Below are 17,908 nucleotides of genomic sequence, written 5' to 3'. Positions count from 1 at the left end.
GAAGACGGCTTTGGCCAAATGCTCCAAGGGGTTTGTCCTGTGGTATCATGCAGGGAAGGTCAGGGAAACCCACAGTTGGCAGAAGATGCAACCAACCTCCATGCTGAGGTTGATGGGTTTCTGCTGGATGGGAGGGAAGGCAAGAAAGGAAGCTTTCACAAAACCGCTTCCCAGATTTTATGCTAAGACAGAGCAAAAACAGCTAGGAAAAGGTTGAGGACTCCCTTGATGAATGTTAGGTGACTAGGGGAAGCTCAGTTTTGTGTGTGAGGATTTTGTTTTCCGAAGGGAAGCTAAATTCCTGATTTTTCACCTTTTGCACCCACCTTTAAATCAGGAAATAACTTAGTGCCTGATTCTATCCAAGGTCAGCCCAGAATGGGCAGTGGTGTTGACACAGCCTCCACTGTGTGCTATGGGCTGACCAGGGACCAGGAAGCGGCGGAGAAGTAAGTTAAGAACTTGTAAACGTAGCTACTCTACTGTACCCTGGACCCCACGTGGCCTACTTAGATCTATTCTAGCTTTTTTGCTGACATAAATCTGAGTGGGTCCAGGGGGATGCGTTCAATCCATTCAGGGGGCATAGCATATTGGTGCTGGTGGCCTGGGCACTGCTGCAGCCAAGCCTTGGGCTAAAGGCTCTTGTCACTTGTATGAGTGACTGGTGAATGCACTCTTTTGCATTTTATTTTGACTCCGCATTTCTATTATTATGATATTATCCCCACAATAAAAGTCATCTATTGTTACACCATCACCATTGTGCCCCATTGTTCTTGACTGTCATGCCACAAAGTTGTGCCTTTGGCCCCCACACTCGAACCTGCAGGCATATTAGCTTTCCTCCATGTGTGTTCATGTTACATGTTTTTAAAAGCACACCCACTAGCAAAACCACTTCAGAGCACTGGCTGCAGCTCGCATAGCCAAATGTTATGTTCCTTCCTGAAAAGCAAAGTCTCTGCACAAGGATAATTAGCATGGCACATCAAACGAGTTCTAGCCTAGTGTTCATCTTGACGTTCCACTTCTCTAGGTGCAGGGGTCTTTTTGCTCATGTGAACCTGAACTCACTCCATGCCACCACTACTGCTCCCACTATTGCCACCAGTCCCAAATCCCAAGGAATTTTTCTATATTTACAAAACTAGTTTTAATCAGAATTACTCGACATCAAAACCACAATGCAACTTACTATCCTTTTAGGGAACGAACACCTGGAGTTTCTTTAAAAGAGATATCTGTCAGGTTAGCAATTGAGAGAGAGGCAAAGACACCAATAGTAACGTCCGGAGACTGGTGAATGCTCTTCTGCCAACCCCACCTGGAGTAGCAGTTGTTGCTGACCCCATGAGGCAGCAGCAGCAGCAGCAGCAATGTTGACCATCTGAGCAAGAGCATATATGAACCTCAGTCCCGCAGCTTTCAATCAACTTTCCTATGAATATGAACCGAACCATCAATCACGTGGAGAAACGACCTGAGAGGAGCTCAGCAAACCACCACTGCAAAGTTTCTCCCTTGAAGTCTTCACAGTCGAGCAATAGATAATCTGCTGTTTACAGAGAATACCTCAGAGCTGCAGGGCATAGCTGGCTCTTCCAAAACTGAAGTGCAGATGGAGCACATTTTATCCTCAGCTTCTGAGGTGGCGTCAGTTGTTTTTGTTATGAATTTTGAAGGTGGCTTCAGATTATCCCTGGGACTTCTCTAACAGAAGGCAATGATTTAGATAACTACCATGCAGATGATCACATTGATGATTTCAGATCCCTCATACAGTGAATGTTTGTTACATGAGATCAAATGCATGAAATTTGTCTGAACTAATGGTCTAATCCTATGGGCCAGTTGCTCTGCCTGAATTTGCATTCCAAGTGTATACCATGTTTTTTACAGCAGTCACAAAGCACGATCCACCATTCAGCACAGCCAGGTCACTGCCACAAGTAGTAAGTGACCACAGCTACATGTTAGTGGTCTCCTGAACAGCCCTGGCACCAATACAATGGCACTGGGGTTGGGCTGGGGTGAGCAGAACAGAGAGTGGAAGGAACAAGGTGGAGACAGGGTCAGCGAGGTATGTGTTTTTTGAGAACAGGGAATGGGCAGTACTGATGACAATAGCCCCATTTTATCCTATCCCCCTTTCTGGCCCTTTCTATTCCACTTTTGCAGGTCCACTTACACTTGAGTGAGCAAACTTGATAGGTCAGAGTAGACCCATAATAGTAGCAAAGGGTTACTCCCAGGCAAGGGAACAAATGTTCCCTTACCTAGAGGAGACCTCCAGGATTATCCCACCCCTCACAGGATGTAGTAGGTGCTTTGATGGTGCAGCTGCATCAGTGGAATGGGAACGTAGATAGAATGGGAGTGAAATTTCACAATGAAATGAGACAAAAAAGCTTAGCCTTTCTTCAAACCAAATCCACTGTAGTCAAAATTCCTGACAAATTCTAATCCAGCAGTTTCTCAATTTTTTCTTTTTAATTCCTTTGTTGGAAAACAGTGACTCTCAGGGCCACAGTCGAGGTCCATGGAAGTGATGACACTGGACCTGCACTGAATTAGATTCAATTTACCACTGTAGAGTAGAAATTAGCAATTCCAATAAGTGGTGTCCCTAGGGGGTGCGGGGGTGCAGTTTGTACCGGGAGATACGCATGGGGGGTTGATGTGCACTGGGGATTGTCACGCTAAAATTGCGGTGGTTAGAAGTAACCCCAACATATTATATACCTTTGGATGTGGAATTTCAAGCAGAAAGCAATGCAGAAAACCAGAGTGAAATATCTCCTTTCTATCAAAAGTTATGGCCAAAAAAGGATAATAAAAATGCATGGATCTCTATGGAAAGTGAGCTGTATCGTACATTTACTCATGAGTAGGCAAACTTGTCTTAGTTCATCGGAAAGGGCACGCTGAGAGGAAACCAAGGACATCAAAACAATCCTGATTCAATGAATGCAGCCCCCAAAAACACCTGAGAAGGAAGACCCTCCCTCCAAGCAGATGAATGTTTATCGACTCCTGGTAGATCCAGGATAGAGGATAGTGAGCTATGATGCATGATTGCCTTGTGCAGGCAGCTGTATCATCTTGAAACTTAGTTTTCTCCTGAGCAGTTTCCTTCAGAGTTGTTGTTTAAATGTTTTTTTTTTTTTCAGTTTTTTAACAGTTCTTTAGGTTGAGAAGATGTTGATGGGTTCCCATGATGACATCAGCATTGGTAACCCTTCGTGCCCAAATGGCAATGATGGCCATGACAGAGAAACCAAGGCCAATGAAGAAGAGCTTCGCAAGGAGGCTTTCATGTGAGCGCAGCTCATAGGGTAGTATCTCCAGGAAGGTGACATACAGGAAGGTGCCTGCTGCCACTCCCTCCAGCACAGCCTGAGCCAGGCTGCTCCCATTACCATTGGAAAGCGACACCCCAATGCCCACCCCAATGCCAGCAGGAGACATCAGAGCGAACACCACCAAATATAGTAGCCTCCACCGGGCATCAGTTTCACTCTGCACCAACTTCATGGCCAAGCTGAAGACCACAATGGCCTTGTGGATTAGCACTGCTAAGCAAAACTGAATGGCAGCCACTTCCTCCTTCTGCACTCCAATGGCCAAGCCCTCAAAGACGGAATGGAAGGACAGCGAAATAAAGAGCACAAACGCCCAGAAAGAGCTGTGGGATTCTGGTCCACTCTTGTGATCGTCGTGACTTTCGTGGTCGCCATGGGAATGCACAGCCCTGGGGCAGCACTGAAGCATGATGCTTGCAATAAAGAACACCAGGAAAAAGCCCAGTGAGGTGATTAGTTCACCAAATGGGTATTCCTGTTGTGTGGAAAAGAGAGAAAGAAATTACTATCCAATTCCATTTCCCTCTGCTACTAGCCCAGGGCCTGAAATGCTTTCACATATATATTCCTGATTCTCTTTTCTTTTCTACTTTTTATTCTTGCTTGCTCTTTCCCCTGCTTCACTGAATTTTATTTTTCATTTTAGAATGGCAGGATAGAATACATCAAGCACATGCCTGCCCTGTCTCATCCACTGGTTTTCTCCTAGAAATAAATGAACTAAACAACTAGCTTTGCACATCCAATGAGGCTGTGGATGGGTGTTTAGGAAATGGTAGCTCTCTAAACCACATGGCAAATCAGCCTTGAAAACTGCCTATCTTTTTTTTTTAATACAACTATGTACGTGTGTCTTTCAAACCTCAGTGGGTAGGGTCTGATAAGTGAACCCCCATTCACTTACCAGAATCATGAATTAAAACTAGCAGTTAAGGAACTGGTCACTGTTCTGCATTGCTAAAAAAAACCCAATAGGTTGTAAAATTAAGATTGCACCAGTAGGTGGCGACCAAGGGTCATTAGATGCATGGACAAGAATGCAGCAATCCTTACCATGTCTACTGCAGCCTATTATATTCAGGGCTAATTCTTACAGATTGGCATGTTGGTGTTATTGGCATATTGGACGTGACTTCATTCCCACCGCTGTGTATATATTTCCTCCATGTACAACCATGCACATCTCTTGCTCATGTCTCCCTTTTGCAGAATGAGTATGCTATTCGGGTGTATCCCTGCAAGAAGACAGTCAGTTGCAAAGTAGCTCCAGTTCAGGGCATCTATCAAAAGGGACTGCAGATGTGCTACATGATCAATAATTCTTTTTCAAATAAGTTGCCTGCCTGCCTGCCAAGTTGCCCATTTTCAGATCAGGTTTTGCTTTGACGTCAATATTTTCATGCAAAAACTTAAGACAAATATTTGAGTGGGGCATGGTACAGTCACAGAGAGAAAGAGCACACATCAGCAAGGGTGCTTGAAATTGCAGTCCTCAAATATCCCACCATTTCCAGCGCAAGCTTAACACAGAAACTGAATTTTAGTCTACCTCAATCCTCTTCTTTTTTCTTCCTCTTTCTTTTCCAAAAGAGTGAACATGAGGAGGAGGCAGCAAAGTGGACAGAAGGCAGTGACTTTCCTCTGCCAATTGGCTGCCTGAGGAAACTAGCTTCATAGGCGGGCCTTTCCTGGGTAGAATCCAGGAACAAAATTTGTTCTATTCCTTTCCCCCAGTGTGCAAAAATCCCCAATCCATCTATCACAGTAGCTGCATCCCAACCTCCTCTCAATAACCCCCAAGATGCATGAAAAGGTGTGCTCAAGAGATGGAGCACTTACGTCAGAGTCGTCGTCTTCAGAGGTACTGTTATACTTCTGTGAAAAGTTCCCCTGAGTGTAAACACAAGGGCAGAATTAGACGCATTTCGAGAATAGGAGTGGCACAAAGACATTAGGCTGCATTCAAGGAATACGAATCCCGGCCAAGCACCATCACTGAGACAAGTTATTCATGGCCAACTTCAGTCCCATTCATTTCAGTGGGATAAAGTCACAAGTAGCATTCCTTGGATACAACCCCCTTGAGTTTAGGCAAGTGAAATCACTTTGACACCAGTTTAAACCTGCCTGGCACATCTTCAAAAGTAAAAGTGCATCACTCAGACCCCTGCACCAGCTGAATGCATTTCTTCCCATGCCCTAAAGTTAGAAACAACTGCAGATGAGAACTTAGTATCATTTCCTCATTCCTCATACGTTTTTATCTTAAAAGAGGAAGAAGAAGAGGTGCATGTCTAGTACAGCCACCCTAAGAAACTGTTTATGCAATCTGAAAACTCCTACTACGTTGTTAGGATTGATTGACCCCCAATCAGTTACCAAAAGGGCTGTTTTGTTTAGGGGAATTATTACACTGCCCTTATTGGAACCTTAGGGTCGTAGGCTGGATAACAAGAGGGTGTAATGCAGAGAAATTCCCTTTTTTTAAAGAGGAGACTGAGAGAAAGATAACTTTTAATAAAAGATTATAGTTTTATTACAGAAGCACAAAGTTAAACATAATGCACATGGAAAAATGATAAGTATATGTTTCTTGGTCCTAGTACCTGAATCTAGTGTACCTAGTTTTTATGGTGGTTGCATGTAAAGAGTATTTGGTGCATCTGAGGAAATTAGAAAAGGGAAAGTTTGTAGGGAAGGATTTTAGGGGTCCCTGGTCTGACAAACCCAGTTGCTAACTAAAGATGGGGAGAGAAGGGGAGAAAAAGGGGGGAAAGAAGGGAAAGAGTTTCAGGCGCAAGATAGTTACCTGTCCTGTAGAGCAGTTGGGGTGGGGGGAGAGTCCTGTGTAGAGGACCCTCCGACACAACACAGATGTGTTGTTCCTTGGAGGGAGAGCCAGAGAGAGAGCGTGTGGCAGGAAGCCCTCTCTTAAAAAGGGGTTTGCAAACAAAGCTGAGCTGGATTGTAGCTTGCTTACTACCACCCAGCGGGGTGCTTGGAGTGTGTAAAAAATTGAAAGGATTATCAGCAAAATTCAGTGGGGTCTGATGGCTGGCTTCCTAGATGGAGGAACTTAAACAATACAATGAGACAGCAACACACAGAAGGCAGTTCAGGTTTGCATACAATACTTAAGCAGTGACTGGGTTAAAACAATACAATGAATAGAGTAATGTAGGAGAATGGGTTAAAACGATACAACAAATGGGAGACAAACAATGATTTAAGATTTCAGACTTCTTCCTATAATGTGTGATCATAGGGAGGTGGATTTAAGATGCCAGACTTCCTCCTACAATGTGTAACCACAGGGAGGTTGTGTCAGCTTGTGACTTGACCTGATTGTGGCCTGTGTGCTGAGGTTTAACCTGCATGATATTTTAGTCCATAGTACATAGCCAGATAGAGAGAAAATCACAACTAAAAGGCAAAAGGGGATTTTCAGGTAACAAATCCATTATTTTAGCGGGTTTTAAATAGTTAAAAATGCTTTTTAAAAGGTAAAGAAATTTGACTTTTTTTTCCTGCAAAGATTAACTAGGCTGTCCTTCTGAATGAGTGTTGCTGTTGCGTTCTAGTTTCTGCCCAGCGCACAGGTGTACACATTTGATCCCTGTTGCGTATATGCAACGTTGGGCAGAAGTGGCTTAATGGAATTAAACGCTTGGGAGGGGGGTGAAGAAGGGAAATAGTACCTGCCCCCAAAATTTTTGGAATGAGTGCACTACTAATCAAAGATACATAAACAAGCAGATGGGATTTACTCGCTGAACCTCAGCCACACCCAGTTGTAAAATGGAACTTAAGAACATAAGAACATAAGAACAGCCCCACTGGATCAGGCCATAGGCCCATCTAGTTCAGCTTCCTGTATCTCACAGCGGCCCACCAAATGCCCCAGGGAGCACACCAGATAACAAGAGACCTCATCCTGGTGCTCTCCCCTACATCTGGCATTCTGACTTAACCCATTCCTAAAATCAGGAGGTTGCGCATACACATCATGGCTTGTACCCCATAATGGATTTTTCCTCCAGAAACTCGTCCAATCCCCTTTTAAAGGCGTCTAGGCTAGACGCCAGCACCACATCCTGTGGCAAGGAGTTCCACAGACCGACCACGCGCTGAGTAAAGAAATATTTTCTTTTGTCTGTCCTAACCCGCCCAACACTCAATTTTAGTGGATGTCCCCTGGTTCTGGTATTATGTGAGAGTGTAAAGAGCATCTCCCTATCCACTCTGTCCATCCCCTGCATAATTTTGTATGTCTCAATCATGTCCCCCCTCAAGCGTCTCTTTTCTAGGCTGAAGAGGCCCAAACGCCGTAGCCTTTCCTCATAAGGAAGGTGCCCCAGCCCCATAATCATCTTAGTCGCTCTCTTTTGCACCTTTTCCATTTCCACTATGTCTTTTTTGAGATGCGGCGACCAGAACTGGACACAATACTCCAGGTGTGGCCTTACCATCGATTTGTACAACGGCATTATAATACTAACCGTTTTGTTCTCAATACCCTTCCTAATGATCCCAAGCATAGAATTGGCCTTCTTCACTGCCGCCGCACATTGTGTCGACACTTTCATCGACCTGTCCACCACCACCCCAAGATCTCTCTCCTGATCTGTCACAGACAGCTCAGAACCCATCAGCCTATATCTAAAGTTTTGATTTTTTGCCCCAATGTGCATGACTTTACACTTACTGACATTGAAGCGCATCTGCCATTTTGCTGCCCATTCTGCCAGTCTGGAGAGATCCTTCTGGAGCTCCTCACAATCACTTCTGGTCTTTACCACTCGGAAAAGTTTGGTGTCGTCTGCAAACTTAGCCACTTCACTGCTCAACCCTGTCTCCAGGTCATTTATGAAGAGGTTGAAAAGCACCGGTCCCAGGACAGATCCTTGGGGCACACCGCTTTTCACCTCTCTCCATTGTGAAAATTGCCCATTGACACCCACTCTCTGCTTCCTGGCCTCCAACCAGTTCTCAATCCACGAGAGGACCTGTCCTCTAATTCCCTGACTGTGGAGTTTTTTCAGTAGCCTTTGGTGAGGGACCGTGTCAAACGCCTTCTGAAAGTCCAGATATATAATGTCCACGGGTTCTCCCGCATCCACATGCCTGTTGACCTTGGAATTTTTTTTTTTTTTTCATAATTTGCTGTTCCTCAAAACTTATCCATAATTGGGCATGTACTAATTAGCGTCTTCTTTCATACCCTTGAATATTCCTCAGCTGTAAAATATATGTTTAAATGTTTCCTTCAACTCAGTCATTGTTCATGGGGGGGGGGGCATTTTAGTTTTGGATTAAATCCCAATCTGTAATAATTTACAGCCTAATCCTAACCAACTTTCCAGCACCTATGCAGTGGTGACAAGGTGGTGCGTGCTCCATTCTCTGATAAGGGGGTGGGGAGTCATGGAGACCTCCTCAAGGTAAGGGAATGTTTGTTTCCTTACCACAGGGCTGCATGGCCACTGCTTTGGTGCTGAAAAGTTGAATAGGCTAGTCATCAGTGTATGTCTCTGCATGAAACCTCTGGGAGAGGTCATCTGGGGTGGGCTGCAGTAGAGGATTACTTACATACACACACCCAAACACTATTTTACACTGCGATCCGATTGGTGGACCACATGGGATTCTAATAAAAAATGCACAAAATAAATCCCCTCAAGAGGAACTGGTCCGTTCATTAGGATAACTGAGGCAGTTGCAGATTAGCAGAGGGGCACCCAACCCGCTCACTCATCTCTACAACTCCTTCTCTGTTCCCTGGATAGGAAAAGGAAGAGGGGGCCAGAGAGGAAGAGGAAGTGTGGAGGAGAGGAAAAGTGGCAGGCTGCGGTGTCTCCCTTTCCCAATGTAAGGAATGGGAAGAGGAACTAGAACAGATTTACTCAAGGAGGGGACACAGCATTTGCTTCAAGCTTCCCTTTTCTGGGCAAGATGATGGAGCAGGCGTTAGTGTTAGCTCCAGAGGGCCACGGACAAAACAGATTATCTGGATCTCTTTCTGTTTGACTTCAGAATGGAGATGGCCTGAGTCACCCTGGTGAGTGACCTGATCCAGGGACTGGATGGGGGGGATGGGGGGAGTGTATCCCTGTTGGTTGGCCAGATTAGGGCTGAGAGGCACGGTTTTGCAAAGGTTCCACTCTTTCCTGCTGATGGGTCCCATTGGGTGGTGCTGGAGAAGGCCTGTTTGACACCCTGGCTGTGGTCATGCAGGGTGCTGCAGGGGTTTATTTGGTTCCCTTTCCTGTTTAACATCTGCATGAAACCTCTGGAAGAAGACATCTGGGGTTTGGAATGGGATGCCATCAGTATGCAGATGATACCCCGCTCACTTTTTTCCACCAAATACAGGGGGGGGGGGGGAGGGTGCTAGAGCATTTTCTAGGATGTATTAATAAGCTGACATTAAATCCAGAAAGAAAACAGGGGTTCTCTTGTTCCAGAAATCCACAATACAAGCAGTAAACAATTGCTTTGTTTCTCAATGTGCTAACGTTCCCTGTACAGGAGCTGGGGCAGTTTGTGAGTCCTCCTGACCCCACAGCTGCTCCTGGATGGAAGTGGTAGCTGAGACTGGAGGGGGGGGTTGCCCAGCTTTGGCTGGTGCTCCAGCTGCAGCTATACCCAAATGGACTGGACCTCAACACAGTGGTCCACACCTTGGTGACATCCCATTTAGATTACTGCTCCATGCTCAACATGGATATGGTCTGGAAACCTGGTGGCCCATGTGGCTTCTGTGGCTTAGCAGTAATTCTGTCAAACCACAGCTCTGGTGACCACCGTTTCACTTCCAGGCCCAATTCAAGGTGTTGGTGTTCATCTTGACATCTCAGGACTAAGATACTGGAGGGAACTTCTTCTCCCACACATTCCGTCCTGCTCCCTGAGATCAGAGGCGACCTCTTACATGTGCCAACTGCAACAAAGTGAGTGGGGTAGTTAGGAGGAGGGTCTTCTCAGCTGTGGCACCAGAGTTAGTGAACTCCCTCCCTTATGAATTGTGAACTGTCCCCTCCCCTTGAACACTGGCATTTATGCAGTGTAGAGCTGTGGTGGGGATTTGCGGGGGGGGGGGGGGGAGATACTGTTTTTTTTAATGTTTTATGTCTGCTTTTGTTACCACTTTTGCTTGCTGCCCTTTATTGTTTATCATCATTTATTGCTGCCTTTATGCTGTGCTGCTGCATTTCTGTGTTCCCATATTTTATGTTTTTATTTACTCTTGACACTTTTATGACTTTTGTGCTGTGGCCTCTGGTTTTTGGCCATTTTCTTGCTGCACTGATTTTTTATCTATTATTTTATAATGAAAACATTGTTCAATGCTATGTAAGCTACTCTGGGCACCCACAGAGGTGGCAGAAAAGGCAAGGTAAAAATGTCTTCATAAAATGAGGCCCACCACCTTGGGTGTTTGAAGATTTTGCGCCAGTCCTATTCACAAGCTTTGAGTCCCCCCAGCTCTTGTCTATATGTAAGTGGTAAAGAAAGAGCAATATTACCATACTGTAGACTGGGAGTGATGCAGACACTCCCCTTCCCCGCCCCAGTCTCTGACAGAGACATGAGAACTGCAGCCTCCAACACTTCACAGATGGAACGAGGAGCCTGCTGGCACACTGACTGAACACTCCTGATGACATTTCCAAAATCATTGCTGAGCATCCACTGCTTGTGCCTAGACATTGCCAAAGAGGCCCCCTTCCAGCTGCTGTGTACTGTCTTTATTCTGCAACAGCCTGTTCTGTTTAAAAGCAAGGAGGACACTGGCCTTTTCAGGTCCAAGGGATACTAGAAACTAACACACAGAATTGTCCTACAAGGTCAGTGGTCCAAAGTGAGCCTTGTTGGCTGCAGCATTGTGATGTGGCAGTCTGCAATTCTGTGTCGTATTATAGTTCACACACACACTTCCATGACTCCACAAAAGTTAACATGCCTTTATCCACTGAAGGCTGGCACTTCCATTACGCAGATCGAAACAGGCACTAAGGGGCAAAGGCGCTCACCTTGTCCCTGATGACCCACTCACTGTCCCTGATCCTCCTCCTCCACCCACTCACTGAATTAAAAGAGGGAGACACTCTAGCCCACTACACTCTTCTCCACACTTCCTTTTCCAATCCAGAAAATTAGAAGAGCAAAGACTGGAGCATCACTGGTTAAGGGGGGGGGGGTGGATATAGCATTTGGCACATCATCTCATATGCTAAAAGGTCTTGAGCCAGACTTGCACCTTGCATTGAGATTTAGTTTCTAGGAGTTGGAAGGGGGAGCAATGGACACCTGAAGGACCATTCTAGAAATTCACTCTAGAAATTCCTACTGGAATTTTTAAAAGGTGTCCAAAGGCTCATAAAGCTGCCCTGCTTTCATCTCCCTCCCCTTCTCTTCATTTTATATTTTGTAAAATAGGATGTGCATTGATGGTCCTATTAATAGAATAAACATTCTTGACAGCAGCAGGAACCGAGATTTAAGATATATCCTCGCACAGTGATTCTCAAACTTTTTAGCCCAGGACCCACTTTTTATAAGGACAATCCATCTGGGACCCACTGGAAGTGATGTCATTAAGCTGGAAGTGACATCATCAAGCAGGAAAATTTTTGTAACAATCCTAGGCTGCAACCATATCCACACTTACCCAGGAGTAAGCCCCATTTACTATAATTGTTAAAAGCATATACATTGCAGCCAGTTAAAAGTACAGATCTCCCCAAATGCAGACACATACCATGTTGGCATCAAGTCTAATATACTGGAATGTCTAAAATACTGGATTGAATGGTGCCACTTGAAATTTTCTCATGACCCACCTAGTGGGTCCCAGTCCAGTTTGAGAAACAGTGCCCTTGCAAATGAGAACCATTGGCATGAATGGACACCTGAGTTTTTGACAAAGAAAATATTTGAACTGAAACTTCCAGGGACACAGGGAAGACTGCTCCAATAGTCATGAGATCAAATAGTCAACAAAGGGGAAAAAACAACAGTCAATGCCTCTCTCCTGCCACCATCTTAGCTCTGGCCATGCTGCTGTGGAACCATTTGATCTGTGATGGGATGAGACCACAAATGAGCGTAATCACCAGTAGACCCACCAAGCAGCCACCAAGGATTGAGTGGTTTAAAAAACGTTCATTTATGAATAGAGGCCTTCGTAAACAGTCCACAGACCTTAAAAGCGCTTGATCAAGAATCACATTAATTTGGGTCAATAAGAGAGTAGAACTAATTCTTTCTATATTTTCATATAACTTCTTTACTTCCATCCAGTATGACTTCAGGGTTGGAATAATTTCCTTAAAAGTGATAGAAAGAATTTAGATTTCTTTGTTTTCCAATTAGGAGCCGAAATGAAAAATCAAGAGTAGCTCTCTTTCAGATGGTTTATTATCTAACAGGCTCAAACAGACTTGTCAAGGACAAGACCATACTCCCTTGTACCTCCCCTTTTGTGATCACTTTTATAACAGTAGAAAAACAACTGTCCATAACAACCATGACGCAGTTTGGCTTCTCGGGACTTTCCAAACTTTCCAGAATTCATAAACCTGGTTCATTGCGCCCTAGTACTGTCTGACATGATCTTCTCTGTTCCCTTGCAAAAGTCCCTGGCTGTCAGCCACAGTTTAAAAGCTGAAGAACACATTCCTTCTTATCTGCGTAAGCAGAGAACTGCACAACCAAAGTCTGTATCCATATTTGTAGGCCCGAGAACCAGTTTCAGAGAGCAATATACATTACTTGAGTTAAACAAATACATAAGTTTACATAAGAAGATATATCAATACAGGTAAACCTTAAAATTCTCCCTCAGTAAAACACAGCAAAACACATATTGCTCTGGAGGAGCTGAGGAATGAGAGTCCTCAACAACCTTTCCCCGCTGTCATCTTCAGAAACAATGAGGCCAATCCAGGTCCGTCCAAAATGATTGAGTGGTGCATCAATCCCAGCATACTGATCATTTTCATGGGGGACCATTCAATAAAGAGATGGAAATTGGGTTTTGTCGCTCAGTGCAGGAACAAGAAAGCCATAAATCATCTAAGAAGGAAAAGAATGGTTTCTTTGATATGACAAAGTTACAATTAATCCTGAATATAAATGACAAATGACAAACAAGGGAGAAGTTTGGTCTCATGGTATTTGATCTTCTTGTATATACGAGAAGGCTAAAAAGCCTCGTATTAGGCTCATATTTAGCCTCATATTAGGCTAAAAAGCCATGGATACTGCACCCTGGACACGATTCTACACGATACTAAAGAACACTGCTCCTTCCTCATCTTGAAACATGGGTCCCTTGTATTACGATAATCCATAGGAATGGAGATAAAGATACATTCAAAGTGGCTGGTCACATAGCACTTAGTCAGTGACAAGCTAGTATGGCCTGGCAATCCAATATGCACTTACGTGGGAGCCAGTTCCTCTGAACCAAATGGGGTTTACTTCTGAGAACACATGCATAGGATTGCACTGTCCAATGCTCCATCTTAAAGGCACAGCAGGTTAGATTGGGTTAAGGGTGGGTGGGATGATAATATGGAATAATCACATATTTCTCTTTACTGTTCAAGTTCAGGAAGAGAGAATACTTCAGTATGTGACACCAAGTAAATTAGCCAAAATGTATGAAAGTATGTCCAATAGTTGTTGGAAATGTAAGAAACAAGAGGGAACCTTTTACCACATGTGGCGGACATGTTCAAAAGTAAAAAAATATTGGTTACAAATTCATGCACAGATACAGCTGATCTTAAAAACAAATATATAGTTGAAGCCAGAAGCATTTTTATTAGGTATGACAGATGAATATGTGGAAAGAAAAAATGAAGTTTTATTTTTGTATATGATAAGCGCTGCCAGAATATTTTATGCTCAAAATTGGAAGACTATAAACATACCCTCGATAGAAGAATGGTGGACAAAACTTATGAACTTTGCTTAAGGAGAACTCAATAAAACACTTCTTGAAAAATTGGAAACCAATTATTGACTTTTTGAAACAGAGAGAAGACAATGATTTGATGTATTATGGATTTGAAGATTGGTTTTGAAGGATTAGATAGTGGTATAGACTACCATTTGTTAATGTTTGGACTTTATGTATCTAAAATATAACTAGTAGGAATCTTTTGGCTTCATTCTTGCTACACCATTAGAATATTGTTTATGTATTTGTTTATGTATTTTATGTTTATTATAGTTAAATAAATAAATAAATAAATAAATAAATAAATAAATAAATAAATAAATAAAAGGAAGAGAGAATGCTTCAAATACATGCTAAAGGCAAAAAGTTTATTGACTATCGATGTGTTTCAGTCACATGGAGATGCCAGCAAAAAACCTTCCCCCTAATGCAGAATCCCAAAAGGACAGGTCTTTTTTCATCGTCCTTTTCTTCTCCACTTGTTTTGGTTTCTTCTCTCTTTCTTCTGCCAAGGCCCAGAAGATGTCTCTTTTCACCCCAACTATCAAGAACCAAGAGATCAGAGTCACTTTTGGTTACCCAAAGCAACTCAGCGGAGTGTTGCAGTAACAGCTCTGGTACTTATAAGGATGGCCTTGCAGTGTTGTAAAATCAGGTCAATAAATCCTTCTGCCTGGGAACTCCCTTGGTGCTTACAGCAAAAGGCACTCTACAGTTGGTGCAAAAGTCTGAATTTTGAGATTTCTGGTTTCTTGCAGCTTCTTCACCCCAAAGCCCCCTCCCCCCATACTTTTGCAAATAAAGAGTTTAACACTCAGCTAATTTGTATATGATGTGAGCAGAGAACAGGTTAATTACTCACCTCTGCCATTATCCCAATCTGATCCCCCTTTCTTAAAGTGCTTTTAGAGAGAAGGCATCAACATTGGAATGTGTGTGTTGGAATACGAGTAGATAGTGCAGTTAACTTTGAACCAAGAGATGAGGAATATCTCATTTCTTTGGAGTTGCACCTCTCCATGTAGACAATTGCACCTACCTGTGGCATCTTATAGATATGTAGGATATGGGGCATCTGCTTGGTGTTTTGGGGGATGAGCCCTCCAATGATGGCCACCAGCTTCCTGTTCCCACCACAGTTGTAGTTCAGGGGGTTCCCCTGTCCTGCAAAAAGGAGGGACATTGTTCCAAAGCTGGTTCCTAAAGCATTGTAAGCATTTTCATAGATCTTGTATCCCAACGTGCTATTGGGTAAGAGGCTGGCATCCTTGTTGATCTCACTCACAGCAAATGCCAAGGCCAGGACATGGTGGTAGTACTTGGGAATTATGCTGCAATGAGATTTGCATGTAGTGTGAGGTCCCAATGCACATTGCTGGATTAATGTACCCACCATGGCCTTTCTGACTCTTGGAAGCTATTACCAAAGGGACGTGAAGAGGGTGGGGAGGCAGGTGAGGCAGAGCCTCCCTAGAAGAGTTCTTCAAAAAGTGTTGATGCCATAAGAGGCACCCAAACACCCACAATCCATGTACAGAGCGCATGGGTTGTGGGTCCTTGGGCAACTCACACGCCGGCGGAGCTTCTCAAAGAACTCCAGTGGGGAGGCTCTGTCTCATCTGCCTCCCCACCACTGCACACCCCTGTGTCACTGGCATGCTAGTCACTGTGTAGATGCAGCACTAGGGCAAAACATTCATAAATACGCTGTCATTGTGAAAAGATGGTTGCTATATTACTTTGGTCTGCCACTGTTTCCCCACATCTTTTCCATTTCCTAAATCAGGTTTTGAATCTTTTGAGGGTTGCAGTTGATCAGATACATTTGTTGGTCACTGCTGAAATCTGCCCAGAGTCCAAACAAATCAGTCAATTTTACAATTAAGGAGCAGGTGATTAAATCAATAAAAACACACACACTCAAGATGCCAACCTATGGGTTGGGGCATTGGTGTTGGTGGTGGTTTTTGTTCTGATAGCAGCCTGACAGCTCTTCACTGCCTTCTTGCCTCTTAGACCAGATGTAGTTCTCAGTACAGAAATAATTCTGTGCCTGGCTGTGCCACTTCATATGCTCCTCTGTACAAAAATAAAATCCACACATGCAGAAAGCTAGTATATGAAGGACAAGGGTTCTAGACTTGTGTCCTCCTTGAAATTCTAGTTTTCTTTCTATTATTATCTATCATAATCGAAAATATTTTTAGAGTTTCCCCCCTCCCTTCTACACCTTTTCTTTACTACAGAAATCAATGGGGAAAGAAAATGATCTGGAAAAATCCGTGTCAGGAGAAGAGTATTTAACCTCAGTGATGATCAGGTCTAATAGAAAGTCCATACGGATTTCAATATGTGGTGTGACTCTCTTGAACATCTCCGGAATATATCATGCAGTCCCAACATCCAGTCTGTACTGGAACCGACCAGACACAGGTTCACTACCACATTGGAAACTGTGCCTTAGTTTTAACGAAGAGCAGATTATCAGTTCAACTCAATAATTGGGGATGTTTCTGTGTCTCTCTCAAAGAAAGAGAAAAACTGTGGGAATCCAGCATGAAGCAGATACTACAGGGTTGTGTTTGGATACCAGTAGCCCAGACTCAAATCTATGATTAGTTACAAACTCTCCCCATCACCTCAGAGAAACCACAGGGACTCAAGTCTACTTATCAGGGCAACTTTGAGAATTAAAATGAACACACACAGCTGCATGGATGGGCTGAGAAGAGGAGGCCACTATCCAAACTGCACTCAAAGGCATTCGTGGTGACATGGATGCTCACAGCGCTATGACCACACAACCATTCATGGGAAGCAGGAGAACCAGAATGCCAGTGTGGCCCTTGGTATATCTTTCAAGCAGAGGAGAGCTACTTACTAAGCCTCCAGTGAAGACACATCCGGAGTTTTGCTGAAAGAAACCTCCTTCAGTTCAGCAACACGGAGGGGGACAAATTCGCCAATGACAAGATCATCGGAAGAAGAATCTTGGAGGCTGCGTTGAATGTCGGGCAGCAGACCCGAACTGGATTTCGCGTTCTTGCTGACAACATGGGGCAGAAGCAAAAGCAGCAGCAGCAGCAATGAGAACAGCCTGAACAAGAGCATATCTTGGTCTCAGTCTCAATTGCACTCAAAGACTCTCAAGGTGACACGGACACTTGCAGTGCTGGGGCCACAAAACCATCGGCCTTTGCAAACAAAGAAACAAAACTATGGAAACAACATTGACAGCCAAAGGGGTGAGGGAAACAGGGCCTTTACACCATGTCTAAGTCTCAAAGATCCACTGAGGAAGGTTATCTTCAGTTAGGGCACAATCCTAACCAGGTCTACTCAGAAGTAAGTTCTATTTTGTTTAATGGGGCTTACTCCTAAGAAAGTGTGGTCAGGATTGCAGCCTTAGCCTCCTAAATCTACATGATGCACATTGTTTTGAAGAGAGGCTTGAAGCAGATCACCAGCTCCCAAGGAGAATTCAAGGGTTTTAGTTACAAGATCCTTAATTGCCTGTTGTCTGCCCAGGGTACTTTCATGAGCTGAAGGCAGGGATTATTAGAATTATAGGACA

General features: G+C 43.9%; 1 protein-coding gene across 1 annotated transcript; it reads right to left on the bottom strand.

Moving 5' to 3' along the window:
• Positions 1-3,177: 3,177 nt before the first annotated feature.
• LOC136654021 (zinc transporter ZIP2-like) lies at positions 3,178-17,445 on the bottom strand. The gene is made up of 4 exons (XM_066630883.1): positions 17,216-17,445; positions 15,374-15,665; positions 5,205-5,255; positions 3,178-3,840 (listed from the first exon to the last, which is right to left on the bottom strand). Exons 1-4 carry the CDS (start codon positions 17,443-17,445, stop codon positions 3,178-3,180), a joined length of 1,236 nt encoding a protein of 411 aa, XP_066486980.1.
• Between the last annotated feature and the right edge of the window lie 463 nt (positions 17,446-17,908).

This window comes from Tiliqua scincoides, chromosome 5, assembly GCF_035046505.1.
Source record: "Tiliqua scincoides isolate rTilSci1 chromosome 5, rTilSci1.hap2, whole genome shotgun sequence".
Classification (NCBI taxonomy): Eukaryota; Metazoa; Chordata; class Lepidosauria; order Squamata; family Scincidae; genus Tiliqua; species Tiliqua scincoides.
The sequence above is the reverse complement of the archived record's forward strand: the minus strand, read 5'-3'. Positions and strand labels throughout refer to the sequence as shown.

Coding starts and splice junctions, on each gene's coding strand:
- LOC136654021 (XM_066630883.1), bottom strand. CDS start 17,445: ATGCTCTTGTTCAGGCTGTTCTCATTGCTGCTGCTGCTGCTTTTGCTT. Junction 5,256..15,373: donor ATATCTATAAGATGCCACAG/GTAGGTGCAATT, acceptor GTTTACACTCAG/GGGAACTTTTCACAGAAGTA. Junction 3,841..5,204: donor CTGAAGACGACGACTCTGAC/GTAAGTGCTCCA, acceptor TCCACACAACAG/GAATACCCATTTGGTGAACT.